Consider the following 25120-nt stretch of genomic DNA (forward strand, 5'->3'; position numbering starts at 1 on the left):
TTTTAAGTTAAAGCACAAGTACTAACGGTGACCCCTTGCACTCTTTCCAGTAGGAGCAATTAGATATCTTCTAAGAGCAGGGAGGTACAAAGAGGAGGAAGATATGAATATTCAAAGCCTGGTCCAGGGAAATCCACTCACCTGTTCTTCCTGTGTCTTCACATTGATACTTAATAGTGAACAGTTCATTTGTATGCTGGTAAATATGTAACAACCAGCTTTCCAACCCCCCCGCCCAGGACTGTGCCAATGGCACACTTTTAAATTTAGTCTGAATTATTAACATCTTCTCCTTAACAAAACAATAAATCAAGCCTTGCTTTGTTGTGTTGGCTAATTTCCAAAATGCAAATGATCACACTGAAAATTTAGCGATAGGTTCTTAGGGAGTCCTTATGAGCTGCCTCTTGCACACTTTTGCACAGTCTCTATTGGCACAGACCATCAGGTGGTTTGGCCAATTTAGTGACATGGTAGGTTGGTTGAATGTATTAAAACTAGAGGATCATTGCTTTTTAGAGTTGGAAGGTACGGTTAGGGTATTTAGTTCAAAGCCCTACCTGAAGCAAGACTCTTTTCCACAACATTCTTGACAAGAGGTGATTTATTCACCTTTTATTGGAATACTTCTAGTGACAGAGTACCCACTAACTTACCAGGAAACCTCCTGCACTTTTGGACAGCTTTGATTATTGCCATTTTTTTTTTTGGTGGCAATTGGGTTTAAGTGACTTGTCAAAGATCACACAGCTAATAAGTGTCTGAGGCCAGATTTGAACTCAGGTCCTCCTGACTCCAGCACTGATGCTCTATTTACTATGTCATGTAGCTGACAGCTTTATTTATTGGGAAATTCTGCTTAATAGTGAGCTTACTTCTTTCTCCCTGAAAGATCTCCCCATTGTTCCTAGGTCTACTTTGCAGGGACAGGCAGAACAAGTTTCTTTAGCATTATGACCCATTGGATATGTGAAGACAGTAATTGTTCCCTCCATGAATCTTCTCTTCGTCAGGTTACCCATCTCCTAACTCATCTCCTAGTTCTTTCAACTAGTGTTCATCTGACATAGTTATGCCTTCTCTCAATGATCTGGTGGTCATCGTCCTCTGGACATAGAAATGACCAGTATTGACATGAATTGATCCCTTTAATAAAAATGGTGAATCCAGGAGCACTTTGAAGAAACAGACTCAGAGAAAGACCATGACTAAGTTACTCTTTGACCCAGTGAAATGAAAGGTAATGAGGAAAAAGGGAAGGGAGAGCGAGAATAGATACATAGATTCCTTCATAGTCTTCACTGGCTATGGAATCAGGGAACATTTCAGTTGCTTATTCCTTGTGTGATCTCAACCTGGGTCTCAGTTTCCTCAGCTGTAAAATGAAAGGGTTAAACTAGATGGCCTTTGAGTTACTTTCCAATTCTAGAATAGATAAAAATTCAAAGGTGAGTTAGTCTCTACCATCAGAAGACCTAATACTGGTTGTGTGACTCTGGGACAAGCCACTTAACCCCTTGGTGCTCTGTGCAGCCCTCTGAAAACTTAAGTTGTGTGGAAGATACAGACTTGTATAGGCAGAGAGAGTTTCCTCACCAAGATTAAATTAAGCCAAGAATGTCACAGGTCTGGTCCATATTCCTAATGCAGAGTAATTTCGTAGATGCACATTGAAGAACATTAAGAACTATATTGAACTTTTTGCCAAAGTCTTGGGAAATATCTGAGGAAGGTCAGAGAAGGCATAGTTCCCCATTTGGTTATCAGTACCAGGGGCTGTGGCTAAAAGTTGGGTCCTTCTCTGGGTTATGTAGAAAGTACCTTATTCTCTTCATATGAAAAATTAGACCACTTGTGATCTAATGTTAGGACATGGACTTCTCCATGGCATTCCTGATGAGATAGCAAATTACATAATAGAATAATGCTCATGTATCTTTAGTGCTAATAGTGTTTCTGAAGTACTTTCCTATTTGCACAAACAAATCTAATGTAGTTAGAAGAGAAATAGGTAACTGAGGGAGAAGTCTTTGTAGGAAGCCAATTTAATAAGACTCATATCCAAGACACATAAGGAATTGATTCAAACTTACATGACTAAGAGCCATTTCCCAATAGATAAATGGTCAAAGGATATGAATAGGTAGTTTTCAAAGGAAGAAATCTAAGCTATTAGCAATTGCATAAAAATGCTTGAAATAACAAGTAATTAGAGAAGTACAAATTAGAGCACTTTGAGGTTCTACCTCATATCAGACTGCAAAGATGACAAGAGTGGAAAATGACAAATGTTGGAGGGGCTATAGGAAAACAGGTATATGAATGCATTGTTGGGGCAGCTAGGTGGTGCAGTAGATAGAGTACTGGGCTTGGAATCTGAAAGACTCATCTTCCTGAGTTCAAATATGGCCTCAGATATTTACTAACTGTGTGACCATGGGAAATTCACTTACTAACTCTTCCTGACTCCATTTGGGGTTTGCTTGGCAAGGACACTGGAGTGGTTTGCCATTTTCTTCTTCAATTCATTTCACAGATGAGAAAATGGAGGCAAACAGGGTTAAGTGACTTGACTGGAGTCACACAGCTAATTAAGTGTCTGAGGCTGGATTTGAACTGAAATTTTCTTGACTCAAGGCCTGGCTGGTAGCCTGGTGCCACTTTGCCACCCAGATTTTCCTAAGGGGCTGTCAATTCAATAGCATTTCCTTCCCTTCATCTCATCTCAAAAGAAATTTTTTAAAGGGGAAATCCTTTAGTATTTTGCTACCACTGGGACCCATAATTCTTCTCCACTCTGGGGGCAAAACTTAATCCTAAACCACTCCACACTCTGGGGCAAATTTAACTTAAATCTAAACCACTCTTATCCCTGAGACAAGCTTTCTAAACCTCCCCTCTCTTGCGAGCCAACCTAAACTTTAAATTTCCCCAAACCTAACCTAAAATTAAATTTCCCTGATCCCTGGGGCAAACTTCTGAGCCTCAAAATTTAAAAAATTTAAAAATCAAACTATACCCTAAATCTTTCCTGATCTGGAAGAAAAAGGCATGGAGAACAGACTCCCATCTCTTGAGGCTGTCTTCCTCACAAAAGGCTCTCAGTGAGGGTTATTTGGAGTTCTCTAGGGAGATTTTCTGGGAGATTGACAGCTGAGGGTGGTGAGGGTGGTGGAATTTGGGTACTGGGGTTCAGTAATATGACTTGACCTAGTTGGGTCTTCCAAAAACTGGTGGGTGAAAGATGAAATGACAGAGGAAGTAAAGGTTCGATCTTCGGAGCATATCAGTTTTATCAAGCAACGTATGTATTGCTCAACTAACCAGGCCCAGGCCCCTTCCTCAGCTTCCCCAATATGGGGGAGACAGACTTTTAGACATTCAAAACAACTAAGTAAGGCCAATTAATTAAAAGGAAACAATATGACATTAGGTAATCTGATTTCTAATTGGAGGAAAGAATAGGGACTTTCCAAGTTGGGAAGGCGATAGTGAACAGGTGCAACTCCCTAAAACCAGAAAAAAAAAACACCTTTTCTCACTCCTTCCAAGTCTGTATGCAATCAAAAAAACGTGAAAACAGTAACTGATTGATCGGTATGGAGCCAGTTTTCAGATAAGACATATGGGTTGCCTAAGATCTACAACTGTGAGAAAACTCCTTGAATTGGACTTTGGGTCTGATTCGATTTCTGGTCAGCATAACCTAGGTCCCTGGGTAAGGGTCTTTAACCAGCAGGGAGAGGTGGTCTAGCTTCCCAACTGTGCAGGTCTACGTTCAAACAATGCAATAGGGTTTTCTTCCAATTCCCACAACTAAATAAAGTTTTCTCACAAGACAGAACTCATAATTGAATAGAAAGTGAACTGAGCTAGCTCCAGAACTGAGTCACAAGATGGAGTCAGTGTGGTTTACTCAATTCCCACAATTAACCACTTGCTATCCTAATCCCCTCAAGTCTCTCAGTTGTTCATTTATGTCTGACTCTTCATGACTCCATGGACCATAGCACATCAATACTATCCATGGGGTTTTCTTGGCAAAGGTACTAGAGTGGTGTGCCATTTTCTCTCCAGTGGATTAAGGCAAACATAGGTTAAGTGACTTACCCAGGGTCACACAGCTAGTAAGTGTCTGAGGCTGGATTTGAACTCAGGTCTTCCTGGCTCTAGGCCTAGCACCCTATCCACTGAATCATCTACTTGTCCATGTAGTTATTACCATCCCTGTGTTACAGAAGAGAAAACTGAGGCACAGTCTCTGAGTAAATGTTTGTTAGGACAGACTATAAGACTATTTGAGGTCATCCAGCAGGATTCATTTCATTTTACCAAAGAAGTTTAGGATGAGAAAGAGGAGAGAATTTGTTCAGTCACCAGCTAGTTACTGCCTCAGTGACTGAATTGAATATTAAAATTCATTTTATTTAACACAGGAAGAAACTGAGACCCAGGGAAGAGAAAGAGACATCTAAATATATCACATTCCATTATTTGAAAATATATTACCCTGATTTCATAGCCACTATAGTGCAGAGATGTGAACCATGGTCTCTCCCAGGGCGCACTATGGCGGTATCAGCATTGGAAAGGTAAGGTGCTGTAGAAGCAGTATGGTGATGAAAAGACTAAGGTCAAGCTGGGAACACAGAAATAATATCAGAAGAGAGAGAGATTAGATATTTAGTCTGAAATTACCCCTATGCTCTTCACACTGATCTTTTTCTCACTGTTCCTAGTTCTTTGTTGTGTGGCCAACCAGGACAAACCTTGGGCAGTTAGGTGGTGCGGTGGATAGAGTGCTGAGCCAGGATCAGGAAAACCTGAGTTCAACTCCTCCTCAGACGGTTACTAGCTGTGTGTGATCTTGGGCAGGTCATCTCTGTCAGTCTCAGTTTTCTCAGTTGCTAAGCAGGAATAACAACAGGACATGCTTCCCAGGGTTCCTGTGAGGATCAGATGAGTTAATATTTGTGAAGCACTTAGCACAATGCCTGGCACATAGTATGGTCTTAATACATGCTTCTTTTTCTTCCTTTCTGAGGTAGGGAGATAAGTAAAACAACCCTTTTTTTTGGTTCTTTCATCTCCCACAATCTCCTGTCAGGGTAAATTTTCTTGAAGACTTAATAATTCAATTCAACAGGTGTGTAAGTGTCAATTATCATGTCAGGCATTGTACTAGGCAGGGCAGTGAAGAGAGTGCCAGGCCTGGAGTCAGGAAGACTCATTTTCCTGAGTTCAAATCTGGTCTCAGACATTTACTAGCTGTGTGACCCTGGGTAAGTCACTTAACCCTGTTTACCTCAGTTCCTCATCTGTAAAATGAGCTGGAGAAGGAAACTTCAATATCTTTGCCAAAAAGCCCCAAATGGTATCATGAAGAGTCATATACAACTGACCCAACTGAAAAACAATTGTGCTAGGCACTGGGGTTATAAAGACAAAAGCAAGGTTAGTTCCTGTATGGGGATAGGAACTTACATTCTTTACAAGTTGGGGAAAAACCCAAACCAGAAGTCTTTTCAATGTAAACCTCCTGTGGACTCTTTCTCTCAGTGGGAGTCAGGGGATGATCTCTAATGGAGAGGATTGCCAGGGACTCAATGTCCTCAGGGAGAGCCAATTTTCTATCAAAGCCAGGAGGTGGAAGGAGTATTGGTGGGAAATTTCTAAGATGTGAGGGAGTGTGTGGAGGTTTATAATGTTAGCACTAGAAAAAGCCTCAGCAAACAGGATACTGACTGTCAGAGCTGTGGGGGCTCTTAGAACATAGGATGATTGAGCTGGGAGGGATAGAACATGTATTGTCAGAGTCTGTAGAGAGAATGGCAGAACTTGGTGAACATAGAAAATGTTGCATCCAGGAAGGCTCTTTGAGTACCAAATGCAGAATGTCAGACCTGGAAGGGGACTTTAGAATTTAGAATGTCAGAGCTGAAAGAGACCTTAGGATGGCGTGACTTATACACAGTACAATAATGAATAATAATTAATACATATAAATAATTAGTTTTTGGTGATTAGAATATAGAATATAGAATATAGAATGTAGGATTGGTCATAAAGTCAGGGCTGAAATGGACCTTAGAGATCAACCTTGGAGGTCATGCAGTACAAACCCCTCATTCTACAGATGGGAAATTCAAGTCATATACAAGGAACTCAACCAAGTTCACCCAATTTAGCAGTGGCAGAAGCTGAGAAGAGAACCAGTCTTTTGCCTTCCAGCTTGGCCATGTACTTTTCTGCTAACAGCTGGATGAAGAAAGTTGCCTAAAACAATGGACTTTTTGGTGGGGGTCTATGAGATGTTTTTAGTCTGGGTCACTTTGGAAGAAGACAGCCAGGAGATGGTGTTTTGGCTCTAATCCTGGCCCTGGCAAGGTGGCAGGAGCTGAAGACCATCAAGCAGAGGTAGATGGACCAACTTCTGTGAAGTCACAAGGTCTTAGAGGCCTCTTCCCCCATTTTATACTGGAACAAACAGACGTAGAGAATATGCCCAAGGTCACACATTCAGTAAATGTTGGAGACAGGATTTGAACTCACATTTCCTTATTCCAGAGACAGTGATCTTTACACCACATGTGATATTGATTTGTACAGAATTTAATCACTATGGTCAAGTTAATTCAAGTGAACCTATGTTTTTACATTCCCTCTTTCTGATTGTTTATGTCATTCCACTAAGTAAGGGGCTGCAGCATTATGTCCCAACCCGAGGGTAGGAAAGGGTGGGCACATGAGCTTTGCCCCCCCTTTAGAAATGTGCATCTACCAGCATTGTAAACTTACCTCTGAGATAGCACTTGCCCACTTTCTTTTAGAAATATACCTATCAGGCTTTTCTTGCTTTAATTATAAAAAGTTGTCTATAAAAGCAGTGGGCAGTTCAAAATCATCACCTGGTCAATGGGCTTTTTGCCTTGGGTGCTACAACAAATTCCTTTACATTTTTCTCTTCCTAGGTTTGCTTTGTTATTGTCGAACAAAGATTTTCTTTGTCACAACTGTCCTTGCCCATTCTCCTTTGTGAGCTGGAGGAAGAAAAGCACTGTGATATAATGGATAAGAACAGTGGACTGGGAGTCAGGAAGATCTGGATTCAAATCCTGTTTCAGACACTGCTCAACTGTATGACCTGGGCAAATCACTTAACCTCACTGGATTTTAATTTCCTTAACTGTTAAAAAAGGAGATTGGATGTGGCCTCTTAGTTTCCTTCCTGCTCTAAAATAGAAACTGGAGAAGTGGCCTTGAATGCTGGGCCCAGGAATTTCTCCATCTATTAACCCTTGGATCTGGGAGTGGCAAATGTCCAGAGGTCACAGGCACAGGAGATAAAGTCTCTACCTTCCTTAAATCTCAGGTGGCCTTAAAGTGGTATGGGAGCCTGGGAGGTCCCAGCTTTTGTAATTCTGCTAAACTAAGCCTGGGCTGCCTCTGCTATAGAACAGAGATTTTAGAGGAAGTGGGGGCTGTGGGAAGAAGAAGGGTGAAGTCCCCTTACAGAAGGCACATATTTCCTTCTCCGCTGCCAATGGTACTTTTCCCCATAGGGCCAGTGGTGCTGCTGAGCTCACAAACAAGTAATATCCCCCAAAGAACCCCTTTCTGACCCTGGAGCCCTGGCCGTTGGGGAAATCTCTCTTTTGCCCCTTATTTTCCTAGGGCTGCTCTGGAGATCTCAAGAGTCAGAGCTGAAAAAGATGTAATCTAGGTCAAGTTATGTCATCCCTTCCCTTTTTCTCCGATAGTGATACCTCCCCTTCTGGGCAGATCACTCCCATTCTGACTTCCTCTTTAAATTTTGAATACCAGGCTGTCGTACTGAGTGAGAACATGCCTTCTGTTGCTTCCTCCCATTGGTCCCAGTTTGGAACTCAACTGTAATGGGCTGACCGCGCTGTTTGAATGTTAAACCTATACTTGCCTAAAACATTATCTTATGGAGAACTCACACAGGACAGGAGCTCACATGGTGGTCAGACAAAGCCATACAAAGATACTCTCAAAGTCTCTCTTAAAGAACTTTGGAGTTGATTGTGTGACACGGGAGACACTGGCACAGCACTGCCTAGCATGGTGTGCCCTCATCAGAAAAGGTGCAGTACTCTATGAGCAAAGCAGAATTGAACCAGCTCAAAAGAAACACAAGATATGAAAATTTAGAGAAGCCATCTCAAATATTCATATGGACTATTTGTGCCCAACTTGTGGCAGAACCTTCTGAACCCCTTTTGGTCTGATCTGTCATAGGCAGACCTACTGAAACTTGACTCTAGCATAGTGATGTCATTTTGGTCCTCTTCAAGAATGAAGGACAACAACCAATCATAGCCTGTTTTGCCTGTTAGAATTAAGCACATCAAAGCCAATCCCCTGCCTTATGACAGCCATTTAGACACTTTAAGTCAGCTATTTTGCCCCACCTTCCAATACTCCCAAGTCTTTTCTTTCTTGGCTAAACATGTCCAGTTCCTTCAGCTGATTTTCATATATGACAGGGCTCCCAGTGCCCTCACCTTCCTGGGAGGCTCCCCTCTGGTTATTCTCTAGTTTTGCCAGAATCCCTTTTGAAATGTGACTCCCCAAATGGAATACAATGACTAAGGTGTCCTCCAATGGAGAAGACAACAGGACCTCCCTCATCCCACCCTTTGACCTAGACATTGACCTTCTGTGAATTAATGACAGAGAGGCTCTCCTACTAATCAACTTCCCAGTCTCCCCATTACTTCTTAGCTTTTAAAACCCTTGACAGCCTGGTCCCAAGCTATTCTAAACTCAACGGGCTAGACCTCTGCACTCTGCAACTCAGTCAAACTGGCCTTCTCTGCATTCCTTACACTTGACACCCCTCTTCGTTTTGGCTCTGTCTGTCCCCTACACCTGGCACACATGTCCTCTTTACCGTGACTTCATAAAGTCTTTCTATTTTTTTTATGGTGAAGCCAAACGTCATCTTCTACATGAAAACTTTCAGGATCTCCACCCCCGCTCCCACCAAATCCTACTGGCTTCTTCCCCAAATTACCTTCTACTTAACTGGTTTGTATTTTCTTGTTGTTGAGTCTTTTCTGTAGTGTCTAACTCACTGTGACCCCATTTGGGGTTTTCTCCAGATGTTGGAGTGGTTCGCCACTTCCTTCAGCTCATTTTTACAGATGAAGAAACTGAGGCAAGGGTTAAGTGACTTGCACAGGGTCGCACAACTAGTAAGTATCTGAGACCAGATTTGAACTCAGGTCCTCCTGATTCCAGGGCTGGTACTCTATCCACTATGTGACCTAGTTGCCCATGTATTTATTTACTTACTTTCTACTTATGCTGTATACCTTTTTCTGTGTACTTGTCATCTCTTTCACTTGCCAATAGGGATTGTTTCATACCTTGTGCCTAGCAAAGTGCTTGGCATAGAGTAGGTGCTTAATAAATGCTTGTAGATTGATTAAGTTGGCATGTCTACACCAATATTCTTCTGATGTTGCCTTTTGGTGAAGAGGTCACCTTGGGCTCTCAGCAGATAGAACTTGCTAGAGCAAGTCTTACCCAGCTAGAAAAACAGAAAGTGTGGTATAGTGTGTGTAATGGCATCCAGAGGTCTGGGTACAAATCCTGGGTCTATACTTACTAGCTGTTGAGACTGTAGAGAAGTCACTTAGCCTGAGTCTCAGTTTCTTGCATGTGTGCAGAATAGAAATAATAACCCAAAAAAGAAAAATGAAAATGCTACTGAAGTTAATTAAATTACCAAAGAGGTAGCTACTCTAAAACTAGACAAAATAACAACAATATGTATTATGAAAATTAAAAAGGTTTAGGGTTTCCATGGGATAAGGAGAAAAAACAAATAAAAGAACTTGTGCACCAGATTTCATTAACAGACTTCAAACTATTTTATAAGACAGTAATTATCAGAACAGACTTCCTAAGTAGTCCAATGAATAGAGCACTAGACCTGCATAGAAAGGGTCATCTCCATGAGTTCAAATCCAGTCTCAAGCACTTGCTACTTATGTGACCCTGGAGAAGTTACTTAACTCTGTTTGCCTCAGTTTTCTCACTGGTAAAATGAACTGGGGAAAGAAATGGCAAATCATTCCAGTATCTTTGCCAAGAAAACCCCCAAATAGGGTCACACGACCAAAACACGTGAATCACAACACCATTATCGAAACTATTTGGTGCTGGGTTTAAAACCCCATAAAAATAGATGAGGGTTTTTATATTCAAAAGTAAGAAATAAATAGCAAGTAAAAATAATAATCACCTTTGATAAACCCAAGAACCTACATTACTGAGAGAAGAACTCCGTATTTGACAAGAAAGTCAGGGAAAACTGGATTAGGCCAACATCTCTTACTATAAACAGAGTGAATAATGAACCCTGTGAAGCTGTAGCAAGCATTCAAATTTGGACTATTGAGAGTTATAATTATGTAAAATATGTTAATTGGTTCCAGCCCAATGGAAATACGAAGTTTGAATTAGAGAAATTCAAATTCCACTTCATGGAATTCATTATTCTCACTAATTGGGATCTAGCTAAACCACAATAAACTCAAAATTGATACCCAAGCTGTATGTAAAAGGTCATATTCTAAAAAATGAGAAAACTAGGTTAAATACATTTCACAATGACGAATGGGAGAAAATTTTTAATCTTGACCCTTTCTCAAAGATTTTCAAAAATTGAAAGCATAAGAAAGCCAATTTGGCTGAACCATAAGTGTGTAGATGAGAGTAACGTGTGATAAGAATGAAATGGTCATTCAGGGATAGGTTGTGAAATTTAAAAAAATTTTATTTTACTTTCAAATGAACAGGTATTTACTTTCTCCTCTAAATTCTTCCTCACTTAAAAGAAAAAAAAACACAACAAACCTTCTAAAAAATATGTCTAGTCAAGCAAAACAAATTCTCCCATTGACTATGTCCCCAAATCTATGTCTTATTCTGCACCATGAATCCATCTTCTCCTTCTGGTAGGTGGCGTAGATTATTATCAGTCCTCTGGAACCTTGGTTGGTCATCATGTTGCTCAGAGATCTTAAGTCTTTTAAAATTCTTTGCCTTGTAACATACTTGTTGCTGCAGAAATCATCCTTCTATTTCTACTCACTCCAGCTCAGCTCATACAAATCTATCCCGGTTCCTCTGAATTCTTCCCTTTCATAATTTCCTAATAATATTGCCAAAAAGAGAAGTTTGTTTTTGATCCTGGACGTGTCAGGGATCCAGGAGAATTTATTGAGTAGGGGAACGATGTGGTCAGATCTGTACCTGCCCTACTTTGGCCTTAACTCCCTTAACCATGTTGATCCTTCCCTTTCTAGTTTCAAGATCATATTCCTTGATAAGGAATATGGAAGCAAAATAAGGTTGTGTAATTGTTATCTCACTGTTGTATATAAACACTGGACATTCACCCTCAAACAGGGAGCCTATCCTTTTTTCTCTTCCTCTTCTTGTCTCCAAAATAGCTCAAGATCTTCTTTCTGGTCCTTAGCACTTTTGTCATGTTTCAGTTCATCCTAAGCTTTGACCTTGGTGATACTAGTCTTATAGAATCATGGGACTCTTTTGTATTCCTCCTCTTCTGTGGGGCCCTCTCTGTCTTTTATATGTGTTCTTTCAAAATCTGAGCTCAGAGAGCAACCTCTGTGTCTTTAGAAAACTCTCTCTTTTCTTTCTTGTTGGGATCATATATTATGCAGAGGAGGGAGAGATGCTCTGGATTTTAAAGGCTCCCATCTCTCTTAGACATTACCCTATAGGGCAAGTGTAATAGATAGGGGCCTTGAGTTAGGAAGACTCATTGCCATGAGTTCAAATCTGGCTTCAGACTCTTACCAGTTGTGTGACCCTGGGCACGTCACTTCACCCTGTTTGTCTCAGTTTCCTCATCTGTCAAATGATCTGGAGAAGGAAATGGTCAGCAACTCCAGTGTCTTTGCCAAGAAAGTCCCAAATGGTGTCATGAAGAGTTGGACATGACTGAACAACACCTCTTAAGTCATCTTTTTTTTAAAAGCGATTTTGTGCATTTTCTTCTCCCACTAAGCTCCTTGAGGGTGAAGACTGTCTTTCTTTCTTTTGTTTGTATCCCTGGCTCAGCACTGTGTCAGTATGTACTGGGCACTTAATAAGTGTTTATTAAATTGAATTGAATGGTAAAAACTCTGCTTCTGAGACCTTTGGATTTTAAAAAATTGTTATTAGTGTATTTTGCTTCTCTGTCACCCATATTTCCCTATATACTCATTTTCTCCTTCCAGAGAGTCACTCCTTATAGCAAAGCATAAAAAAGAAGGAAAAAACCGCACTACTTTGGCAAAACTAGCCCAAAATAATGTCAACTAAGTCTGACATTACAGAAGAGTTTAAACATATTTCTTTTTCTCTGGACTTTTAGAAACCTGCTTTCCAAAATAAAACAATAATTATAGTTCACATATTTCTAACTTTTTAAAGTTTACAAAGCATTTTTTTCACAACTCTCCTGAGCCCCTCATAATAACAATAACCACATAACAGCTCATATTCATTTACTGCTTTAAAGTTTATGAAAGATTATTCAGAAATCGCCTTGTTTAATCCCCACAACTCTGTGAAGTGGCTGCTATTGTTATCACCCCCATTGTACAGATGAGGAAGTGGAGGCCAGTCCTAGGACGAGCTTCTGCTCTCCCAGCACGTTTTTGTTTCCACATCCCCAGAAAGGAGGCCAGAGAAGTACTTTTCCCTCATTGTTTCTACCTTCTAAAAGTGGAAATGACTAGCAAAGACAGAACGTACCAGAGGATGAATTTCTACAGAGGGAGCCTAGAGTCAGTCTTGGGTGGAATGATGTGACCCGGGAGAAACCCATTGCCTACCTAGGCAGACTGTTATACACTTGCTAATGCTTAGGATTTCCCCTAACGGTTAGGAAGTTTTTCTTGATCTCTGTCCTAAACCTCCAGGCTCTTGGCTTCCACCCCACTGCTCTAGGCACTCTCACTCTCTGGTGCCAATCTCTGATGCCAGTCTCTGGTGCCAATCTTTGATGCCAGTCTCAGGTGCTAGTCAGAGCAAATCTAATCTCTCTTCCACATGTTTGCCCTTCAACTACTTGAAGACCTATCACCCCTTCCCCAGCCTCCATCCCTTTTTATCTTAAACTAAACATCTCTGGTTTTCCCCCCTCCAGTCTCTCTGCTACCGTCTATTCTGAACAGGCTTCACCTTCCTAATCCTTAGCTCTCATCGCATTTTTGCTTTGCTCGAAATTCCTCAGTACTTCCCTATCCCTGAGAAGTTCTGATACAATAGCCTACCCGAAGTCCAAGAGTTAAACCATTATTGTTATTATTATTTTGCAGGCAATTAGGATGAAGTGACTTGCCAAGTGTCACACAGTTAGTAAGTACCTTTGTACCACTTAGCTGCTCCTAAACCATTATTTTTGCTAAGCAAAGGTACCTAGTGAATAGTGCTTTCTTTAGGATTTCACGAACACTTGTTCAGTCTCCCTGTGTAAAAGTAGCCCCAAGGAAAGTCCTATCAGTCTGAGAAGCTGCAGCCTAAGAGGTAGGTAGCCTGGGTTTCAGGCTAATCCCTCTGTCAGGATGTTAACTTTGGCTCCTCTAGCTTTGGGTCATAGTATCCTGGCCTGCCCTGCTCTTCATGACCCCAGGATGAAACAGGCCATGCTCTTCAGCTTGGCATTCAAGACCCTTTATAGAGTGACTCCACCTGGATGCTGAAAGGATCCCAGGGCATATAGGACATTTAAATGACCATCTGGCCAGGACAGTTGTTGGTACATAAGAGCCAGTATAGGGGTTGTAGTCAGGGACCACATTCTGCCTGTCCATCATCTATGTTATTCACACAAAGACCCTCTGACCCACTACATAAAGTCTTTGTATTTTCATCACATGACACTCAGTGGCCGTCTTTTGTCTCTAGATTAAAAGCCAGAATATTTAGCTTGGCATTTGAGGCTTTTCTCCAGCCTTAGTTCACTCTCTAGACATGAAAGTGATAGAGTGGATAGAGTGTCGGACCTGATTTCAAATCCTGCCTTAAGACACTAGCAACATGACCCTAGAGATGCTATTTGACCTTTCTAAGCCTCAGTTTCTGCATCTGTAAAATGGAGATGATAGCCCCTGCCTTACAGTTATTATGACGATCAAAAGAGAAACTATATGGAAAGTGCTTATCATTTATCAAATGAGACACAAAATGGAAAGTGAACTTTAGAATGCCTTATAAATGTTAAGTGATATTATTATAATTTCCCCTTAATGTATTCTACTTTCCATCCAGACTGGACTTTGAACAGTTCCCCTATGTCATCCTGTACTATCCTGGTTCTATGTATTTGGGCATTTTGCCTGGTCCTCTCCTTGGTCAGTTGATAAACATTTATTAAGTGCCAATAATTGTGCTAAGCTCCGGCGATAGAAAGAAAGCTATGAGACAGTCCCTGTTCCCAAGGAGTTCACTGTCTAATGTGAGACAATAGGGAACTATTACATCCAGACAAGCTATATGTGGGATAAATTGAAAATGATACATGCAGGGAAGGCATTAGCTTTAAGAGGGATAGGGAAAGGTTTCTTGTAGAAGATGGTATTTTCCCAGGATTTGAAGGAAGAAGGGAAGCCAGGATGTAGAGCATTCCAGGAATGGGGGATAGCTAGAGAAAATGCCTAGAATCAGTAAATGGAGTGCCTTGTGTAAGGAACAGCTAGAGAGCCAGATTCACTGGATGGCAAAGTATATTTTTTCCCTCAAATTTATTACTTTATTTGTTTTTAATTTTCAATATCCACTTCCATATGTTTTAAATTTTCTCTCCCTCCCTCCTTCCCCTCTCCCTCTCCAAGATGGCATGCAATCTTATATGGGCTCTACACATACATTCCTATTAAACACATTTTCACAGTCATCGTGTTGCATAGAAGAATTAATTATAACGAATGGGAGAAACCATGAGAAAAACAAAACAAAACGTTAAAGAAAGAGAAAATAGTCTCCCTCGTTCTGCGTTGCGACTCCATAGTGCTTTCTCTGGATGTGGATGGCATTTTGCATCATGAGTCAAGGTATAAGTTTGTGAACATGGCTGAAGCCTCCTGAAAGAATTTAAGCTCTTTGAGAGCATGGACTATGCCTCTTTTTATCTGAATTCCAAGAGCCAAGCATGACATTGGGCTTACAGTCAGTGTTTAATAGATATCTGTGAAGTTGAATGAAGAAAAAAGAAAACTCACAGCCAATTTGGTAGAGTTAGGACTAGAACTCATGCTCATTCCATTGCCTGAGTGTGGTGTAGCATTTCAGAGTCTCCCCTCCCTACTGCCCCTACGAGAATTATACTCTCCTACATGGGCCCTACTGTCTTAGACCAAAGGACACTGTGTCTCAGCAGTCACATTGTGCTCAAAGAACCACTTCCTTTGGGTCTTGAGTCACTTTTTCAAGGGGAAAAATGAGAGAATTAATTGTAAATGCCTGTTTTGCAATAGAAAACTTTTAGAGGCAAATACTCAGCAAAACAAAACTCTTTGGCTGCTAGGGTCCTTCTTGGGTGTCAAGAGTTGGGTAATCCTTTGCCCGCCTTCTCACTTATCGCTCAAAAGCAGGCTAGAGTAGGAGAAGTTCCTCTTTGAAGACCCAGAGGAGCCAGCACCATGCAGGACAGAGGAATCACTCTTCTTCTGGGTGAGTGTGAGGTCAGCTTGCTGACTTGGTTCTGGTAGACCAAGAGGTAGGGAATGAGCCACTCATTCACTATATGACCTGCGACAAAGCTCTTTCCTTTCTCTGGGCCTGAGTTTCCCTAGCCTTGGTAAGAGGGTCATAGGGTCATATGTTTAGAACTGGAAAGACATCTAACCCAATCCCTTCATTTTATAGAGGAATAAACAGGGCTGACTTCTCTACATACACCCTTGATCTGACTCCCTCCTGTCTTCTCCAGGTTGTCCCCACTATCATCCCCTTCTTCATTCTTGGTTCTTCTTTTTCTTGCTGTCTACTGGTACCTTCCCTGTTGCCTATAAACATGGCCAAGTCTCTCCCGATCCTTAAAAAAACCCTCACTAGAGCTTATCCGCTCCACTAACCAACATCCTATTTTCTCCTCCCTTTCTCAACCAAACTCTTTGAAAAAAAAAAAATCTGTTTACATTTAGTACCCCCATTTCCTCTCTTCTTAACTCCTTGTAATTTTTCTACTGACTTCATCACTCAACTGAAATTGTTTTCTCTGGAGTTAATAAGTCTCTCTCTCTCTCTCTCTCTCTCTGCAATTGGGGTTAAGTGACTTGCCCAGCACACAGGTAGTAAGTGTTTGAGGCCAGATTTGAACTCAAGTCCTCCTGATTTCAGGGCTGGTGCTCTATCCACTACATGAGTAAGCTATCCCTCCAACAGTTTCTTAATTAAACCTAAAGGCCTCTTCCCAATCCTCCTCCTCTTCCTTGGACTTTGAGCGTCTTTGATATTGTTGAATCGTATGCTTTCTCCTCTCTGGGATTTTAGGACATCATGCTCTCCTGGTTCTTCTCCTGTCTGCTTAATGTTTGATGTTTCCTTTTCAGATTCCTTTGTTGGTTTTTCATCCATGTAATCTCCACTAATGGTGGATGAATCCCAAGGACCTGTCCTGAACTTTCTCTTCTTTCCATAGTTTCTCTCTTGGTGACTTCATCAGCTTCCATGATGGCACAGTGGATAGAACATTGGACTTAAAGTCAGGAAGATCTGAGTTAAAATCGAATCTCAGGCACTTGCTAGTTTTGTGACCCTGGTCAAAGTCGTTTAAATTCAGTTTCCTAAACTATAAAAATTGTGATTCCCTCTGTGTGTGTATATATATATATATATATATATGTATATATGTATATATGATATATATATATGTATATATACACACATACACATATATATGTACGTGAATATATATATATATATATATATATATATATATGTCCTAGGGTTGCTATGAAGATCAAATGAGAAATTATTTATAAACAATATTTATAAATAAAATATGTGCCTGACACATAGTAGGTGTTTAATAAATGCTTGTTTCCTTCCATGGCTTCTATTACTATTTCTATTCAGATGATTCCAGCCCTACTCTCTCTCTTTAGTGACAACCTTGCATTGCAAACTACTTTTTGAATATTTTCAACCAAATCTCTCAGAGATTATTCAAATTCAACATGCCCAAAACAGAACTCATCATATTTTCCCCAAACCCACCTAACTTTCCTGTTACTGTCAAGGTCACCACTATCCTCCCAGTGATCCAGGTTTGCAAACCCGGGTATCATCCTCTTTACTCTCTCTCACCCTACATATGCAGTCTGTTGTCAAACTTTGCTACTTCTCTCTTCATATCATCTCTCACATATATTTCCGTGATCCTCTCCACTCACACAGCCACCCGCATTGTTCAGACCCTCATCACTTCTGGAATAGACTATTGCAATGGTTTTTTATTTGGTCTTCCTGCCTTAAGCTTGCCCCTACTCCGTTTCATCTTGCCAGTAGCCCCCAAAGAGAGTTTCCTTCATTGTGGTTTTATCCTGTCCCCCCATATCACTTAATAAACTTCAGTGGCTCCCTATTATCTCAGGGATCATTTGACATACCTGGCTCTTTCTTACCTTTCCAGTCCCTTCTTGCCCTCTGAAACCCAGCCATATTTGTTGATAGCTTACCCCTATTCCTCCTCTCTGTACGTTTACATTGCCTTTACAAGCAATCCTGGAATATGCTGCCTCTTCTCTGTCACCTCTTGGAAACCCTGCATGTTTTCAAAATTTAGTTCACAAGGGTCACTTTCTGCACCTTTCCTGATTCCCCGGGTGTTTAGAGGTTTCTCCTCCCCAAATAAACTGTATACATTTAATATATATTCTTCATGTACTGTATGTTTGTGCTGTTTCTTTCATTAGAATCTTTTCTTATAATAATATAGAATACTTACTTATAATGCCAAAAGAGACATATGTTTTTTGGACGTGGCTAATGTGGGAATTTGTTTTGCCAGATTATGCAGCTATGTACGGCGGGATTTATTTTTATTTTTAAAATTTGCTTAATGGGGAGGGAGTAGTTAGAAGAAGAGATTAATAAAAATATTTGTTACTTGAAAAATAGATACTTGTTACTTGAGAACAAACTATTAACAAAAAGAATGTGAGCTCTTTGAATGCAGGGACTTTTTTCACTTTCACTTTCTTGTCTGTAGCACTTAACAACTGCCGTGTGCACGGTAACATTTCATAAATGCTTGTTGATTGATTGGTTAAGTGACTAACCCAAGGCCATATAGCTAGTAAGTGTCAGAGGCAGAATTTGAATCCAGATCCTCTGACTCTTGAACCAGAAAGCTTTCTGGCTTTACTTTCTTTACTACACTGTTTTGACTCCCTACGAGGGAAGAATGAATTGAATTAGAAACTTTGAAGTGAAACGACCCTCAAAGGGCATCTAGTCCAAAGGGTATCTAGTCCAACCCATTTTTGGGCAGGAATCCTGTGGCTCTCTAGCCTCTGCTAGAAGGCCTCTTATCATATGAACCTCATGACCTTCTGAAGTAAACAGTTTGTTTTGCTTTTGGTTTGCTAATGGTCAGGCAATTGAAATCTATGGCCTGTACCTTTCTTTATTACTTAACCCAAGGGGACCCAGACAGTCTCTTTAGGTCATATTCTATGATTCTGATGCCTGGTCAGAGTGTGAGGGTGAACTTTGAAGGTGCTTTTGGGAAGGTGGATAGCTTCAGAGTAAGAGAGAAGGCCCTGAGTTGGAGGCAGGGGATCTGAATGCTGATCCTGCTGGAAGTATTGACTCCCTTGTGCGTGGTCACAGCTTCTGGGAGACATTGAATCATGGTCTTTTGGAGCTAGGAAGGAGCATCCAGTCCACTCTCTTTATAATAAGGGAAACTGAGGCCCAGAGAAGGAAAGTGATTCCCCCCAAATTATGAGATTAGTCAGGAGAAGAGCCAGAATTCAATCTCAGGTCTACTGACTGTCAGTCCAATGTTATTTCTGCCATCTACTACTTGCATTTCCAGGGAAGGATATTTTTTAATGACACTTAACATCAAAGATTAGAACAGGCTGAAGCATGAGGTCTGTTTGGAGTTAGATATATTTTGATTCAATGGAAATGCACAAGATCTCAGGATTCAGAAGAGGAATGGACTTAGGGAGCATTGAGTCAAACCTCCTGATTTTGTAGATGAGAAGACCAAGAGACCAAGGGTGATGCCTAAGACCACGTGTAGTTTTTTGTCATTTCAATCATATCTTCTTGGTGACCCCATTTTGAGTTTTCTTGACAGAGATACTGTAGTGGTTTTCCATTTCCTTTTCCAGCCCATTTTACAGTGGAGGAAACTGAAGCAAACAGGGTTAAGTGACTTGCCCAGGATCATATAGCTAGTAAGTGTCTGAGGCTGGATTTGAACTCAGGTCTCCTTGATTCCAAGCTTGGTGCTCTATCCATTGTACCGTATAGCTAGAACAAAGCCCAAATTTCAACCCAGGTCATCCAAATCCAAGTCAAGAGGTCTAGCTACTTCTGTCTAGGCCAATTCCCACCTTACATAAACTTCTCTTCTCCCCAAACCAGGCTTAGCAGTCATCCAAAGCTAACTGAAGACAGAGCCAGCTCTCTGCCAGTTGAGGGGTAATGTGATTTTTAGGTTGCATTAAAAGAGTCATATGGTCTAGGACTACGGAAGGAAAGTTCTACTGAGGGTCTATTTGTGATTAGCTGTGCAAAGCCTAGACAAGGCATTGTGCTAAGTGATTTTCCAAACATCTCAGTTGTTCCTTTCAAACACCTTGGTGGGTAGGTGTTATTTTTATCCTCATTTTACATTTGAGGAAAGTGGAGCAAACAAAGGTTAAGTGACTTGTGCGCGGTTACACAGCTAGCAAGTGTCTGAGGATAGATTTGAACTCAAGTCTTCCTGACTCTTGGCCTAGCACTCTATGGTTCCACCTAGCTAGGAAAAGTGCCATGGGTCTTCCCTGGTCAAACAATATCTGGAGTATTACAGTCAATTCTAGGTGTCAGATTTTTGGAAGGACGTGGATGATCTGGAGAGTATTCAAAGATGGGCAGCTGGTATGAAAATGGACCACGATATCATTCCACATAAGGATCAACTGAAAGAACTTGGGGTGTTTAGCCTACAGAAGAGAAGGCTCAAGGAGTCAGGTATTTGAAAGACCGTCTTGTGAAGGAAGGACTAGAAGTGGACTTGGTTCCAGCAGATAGAAAGAGGGGCAGTGGGGAGAAGGCACCAAGACATAGATTTAGGCTTAAAAAAAAGAAAAAAAGCCAGCGTCTTAACAAATGGTGCTCTCCAAAGTATAATGAGCTGATTCCTGAGGCAGTGGACTCCTCCCTTACCAGAGGACTCACCAGCTGGACAACCATTTGCTGTAGATGAGAATATTGTTGACTTATGGGTTGAGTTAGATTGCCTTTGCACTCTCTTCCAACTCTTACATGAATCTAATGCTTTATTGATGGTCTCCAATACCATTATTGTTGTTCCGTGACATTAGGGAGGTGATGCCATGAGGTACAAGTGAATTGGATTGAAGTGAGGCAGAGCTGCGCAAGGTCACCAGTCTCATTTTCTCCTCCAGAGCCATCTGGGTCCAGTGGTCAGATACACATCATGACGACTGGAGGTGGCCCCCTTCAATACCATAGTCTTTGAACCTCGGAGTTGGAAGGGCCCCCTTTTTATTTTTCATTGTTTATCTCTCTTTAGAATGTTTTTCAGGGATATTTTTATGCAGTGTGGTGGCAAGACTGTTGGACTTGAAGTCAAGAAGACCTCTCAGATCAGAACTGTCCAGGGCTTAACACAGTGCCTGGCACGTAGCAGTCACTTAATAAATGTTTATTGATTGATTTTGCCTTAAGTACTTGCTACCTGTGTGACCCTGGCTAAGTCACTTACTGCCTTCCAGCCTCAGTTTCCCCTTCTGTAAAATGAGGATAATAATGGTATCTACCTCATGTGGCTGTTGTGAGGACCAAATGAAATAGCATGTGTAAAATGCTTTGGAAACCTTAACATGCTACATAAATGCTGACTATGATTAAGATTATGATATTCATTTCTGAATATATCCCTTCTCCCTCTCCTACCCACCAAGTCATCCCTTGCAAGAAAGAAAGCAAAGAAGCCATACCAACAAATACTTCAGTTGAGTCTGACAGTATATACAATATTTCACACATGGCAAGATGGTGTGGTTGAAAGAACCCTCATCTCGGAGTCAGAAGACATAGGTTTGAAACCTGTCTCTCTTACTTCCTACTTGTAAGTTGTTAATTAAGTCTCTTTCCTTCTCTGGCACTTGGTCACTTATACCATAAAAAGAAAGGATTGGATTTTATCATCTTTGAAGTCCCTCTGGCTCTAAATCCTGTGATCTCTTGGGTAATATGGGACAGCCCCCAATCAGTTATCTTTCACTCACAATATAACCACCATGATGGTAGCATTTATTTGATTCCTTTTGTTTGTATCCTAAGCACAGTTACTGGTTCATTGTAGGTGCTTAGTAAATGCTTGTTGGTTGACTGAATCCTAATGTTCCCCTACCTTTTCCACTCAAATCCTGTTCTCTCCCATCCATGTACTTATCTAAACTTTGTGTCTCTGAACACTGTGTTAACTTCATCGATGTTTGTGGAATGAATGAATAAATGAATGAACTGATCCCTTAGATATACACACATTCCTTGGAGAATAGAGGTTTTCTTAGCCCTTGAGATCCCATATGGAGGAATATAGAACTGTTTTCCTGAGGATTTTGCTGTAATGGCACATAGTACAGTGTCTAGCGTACAGAAGGCACTTTCCAAGTGCCTATTGATGAATTGATGGTTATCAGATAATGACTTTCTATCTTCTTCTCCTAGGTTTGGTCTATTTCACTTCCCACGTAAGGACACAGACATATTATGGTAAGCTGCTTCCTTCAATTAGGAATTAGGGGATGGTGGGATAAGCAGGGCTGGGGAGTATAGAGAAAGTGAGTAATCTCGAGGAAGTTCATTGGTAGTGACTGGTTTTTTAGGACCTTGCAAGGCAGATATCCTCCTACTCTTCTGCCCAATGCAGTGGAATGAGAATCTTAGGAGCTATGCATGATGAGGGGCAATATATGAAGGAAGTGGCATTTCAGGCTCAGAGATGGAAGACACTTAGTCTGGTCTATACTGTAGTTAAAATCCCTTCTATAAATTCCCTGGCAAATATCTATCCAATACCTGTTTGAAGAATTCCATTGATGGGGAACTCACTAACTCCCACAGCAGCCCCTTCCACTTTGGAGCAGATCTCATGGTTACCAAGTATTTCTTTCCATAGAGAATGGAGTTGACTTTTTTGTACCTGACTCATATCATTCCTAGTTTGTCTCTTTGGCACCTTTTCTACATGACAATCCTTCTTCAACTGGATAGCTATCATGTTGCCTTCTAAATCTTTTCTTTCCTAGTTCCATCAGCTTATTTTTGGATGGCCTGAACTTCAGTTCCCCTTACCATTTTGATCTCTCTGTTCTAAAAATGTCCTTGTTCATCATTGAAAAAATCAAAGAAATAGGGGGAAATCTTTCTTTGAAAGATCAAAGAAAGGAGATCAGGTTTTTAATCACATTCTTTGACTCATTACACTCCCATTCCAGAAAAAAGTCTCTAAAACAAAGCTTGGATATGATTCATGCTCAGGGATTTTCCAAAAGGGATTTCCTAAAAGGGATTACCAGAGATCCTTCTAGGAAAATTATTCAATGAGCAGAGTAATAGATAATAGATAGAGGATAGTTATTTATTTCTTCTGTCACAAAAGAGATGCTTAAAACACAAAAGCATCACAAACACATACTGACAAATACTTAAAATATGAAACAATAATTCCTATTATACTTTACTAGGAGATAGGAAGGAATCTTCCGAGAGACTTTCAGGATTGCTGAACAGGTATTTCACATTTGCCTTGGATCTGTAGTGTTTAAGTAGCAGCTCAAGGTCTGTATCTCCTTGCTAGCCAGACATTCATGACTCACTCCTTTGGCAGGGGTCATCTTCTCTACCAAGAAGGGTTCACTTGCAGGGAATACTTCTTGCTGGGCAACCAGCACTCAATTAAATGACTCCATCTCTATCGAGCTCATGATGCAACCAATACTAGAAATATCCACCTCTCAGGATCAATATCTGCCACTTGTGCTCATGGAAAGAAACATAGAGCAGAAAAGGCAGTTGAAAAATAGTCTCAGACCCACAAGACAACAATGTGTACTCACTGCCATAGGCACGTAGCTGCCATAGTTGCTGTTGGGAAGGAAGAGAGAAGAGAGTTAAATGTGTTGCCTATCCACATGTTCAGAAGTGGAGAAGAGTATGTGAGCATGCCTTGTTTCCTCTTCTAAAGCCCATTAAGTACACACTCTTTTGGTCCAGTAGTGAGTCTTCAAAAGTGCTCCCAGTGATAGGGATAAAGGGAAACCAACCTGGGTCTTCTGGTCCTATATACCCTTTAATAAGGGTCTAGAGCACAAGTGTCACTGGAAGTGGCCCAAATGCATTACCAGTTCCTGGGGAAGTGTTCCAACCTGAACACCTCTTTACAGGTAGGGTTCAGAAGGTAGTGTTAGATTTAGAACCAGTCACTACCAATGAACCCTTGTCTTCAGGTTGGACTAGATGGCTACTGAGGTCCTTTCTGACTCTGAAATTCTGTGATTATGTGAAGTAAATGGAAGTGAATTTGAAGAGGCAGGAAACACAATAGGAAGGGTTGACTATGACTTCTCATAAGAACTGAAGCTCTCTGAACTGAATTGTAGAGAAATCTGAGTATTCTTTTTTCATTGTTTTTTTAAGCTTTTATTTAATATTTTTAATTTTCCCCAGCTACATGTTAAAACAGTTTTTAGCATTTGTTTTCAAAATTTTGACATCCAAATTCTCTTCCTTCTGCCCTTCCCCCACCTCCTCATTGAGAAGACAAGCATTTTAATATAGGTTATACATTTTAGTCATGCAAAACATATCCCTAAGAGTCATGTTGTGAAAGAAAACAAAGACAAAAAAAACCTCAAGAAAAATAAAGTAAAAAAAAAAAGTATGCTTCAATCTGTATGGAGACACCATCAATTCTTTCTCTGGGGATGGACAGCACTTTTCATCATACGTCCTTCAGAGTTGGCTTAGATCGTTGCACTTCTGAGAGGAGCTAAGTCATTTACAGCTGATCACCTTACAATATTATTGTTACTTTGTACATAGTACATACATTTCACTTTGCATCAGCCCATGCAGATCTTTCTTAGAGCGTCCTGCTCATCATTTCTTATAGTACAATTGTATTCCATCATAATAACATATCACAACTTGTTCAGTCATTCCCCAGTTGATGGACAACCCCTCAATTTCTAATTCTTTACCACCAAAAAATAGTTGCTATTGATATTTGTGTACATATAGGTCCTTTTCCTTTTATTTGTGTCTCTTTTGGGATACAGACACAGTAGTGGTATTGCTAGGTCAAAAGCTATGCATGGTTTTATAGCTCTTTGGCCATAGGAACCTGAGTATTCTAAGAAGAGATGAGGAAGGGGTAGAAGTATTCCAGGCATGGGACTTGGTATGTGGGATTTGTCTTTATTATTACCACACCTAAATTTGGAGAGCTCACCCGCACTTGAGTGTCTCATGGTTTCCCTGTATCTCGACTACTTCACTTCAGTTACACCATCATCCAGTAGATGCCTGGACCTCATGACCTGCCCTGCTAATTCACAGTGCATAGATACAGGACATGATTACCACTGTTCCTGTAACCCTGGATTTATACTGGCTTCTGGACACCGTGTCTTCACTGACCCAAATGAGAAATGTGAAGGTGAGACAATGGAACTAAAAGTGGGGGATGGGTGGGGTTGGGTGTAGACTCATGGGTAACCTAACCCAGACTTGCCATGTGGACAAACCAGGAGACTCTGAGGATTCATGGACGGAAACCTACCCCTGAGACAGACAGATAGGTAAGTGG

General features: G+C 40.8%; 1 protein-coding gene across 9 annotated transcripts in view; it reads left to right on the forward strand.

The window, feature by feature from the left end:
- ADGRE1 (adhesion G protein-coupled receptor E1) overlaps positions 1–25120 on the forward strand; it is a 130057-nt gene that overhangs the window by 3215 nt on the left and 101722 nt on the right. For 4 of the 9 annotated variants that reach the window (XM_072602059.1, XM_072602060.1, XM_072602058.1 and 1 more), the window contains exons 1-3: positions 15600–15723; positions 21979–22023; positions 24815–24970. In XM_072602059.1, coding sequence (XP_072458160.1) covers positions 15693–15723; positions 21979–22023; positions 24815–24970 — 232 coding nt within the window. In that variant the 5' untranslated portion in view covers positions 15600–15692. Of the gene's footprint in view, positions 1–15599; positions 15724–21978; positions 22024–24814; positions 24971–25120 lie in introns of those variants that run through there. The other 5 variants (XM_072602053.1, XM_072602055.1, XM_072602061.1 and 2 more) reach the window with 4 other exon arrangements.

Source organism: Notamacropus eugenii, chromosome 4, assembly GCF_028372415.1.
Source record: "Notamacropus eugenii isolate mMacEug1 chromosome 4, mMacEug1.pri_v2, whole genome shotgun sequence".
Classification (NCBI taxonomy): Eukaryota; Metazoa; Chordata; class Mammalia; order Diprotodontia; family Macropodidae; genus Notamacropus; species Notamacropus eugenii.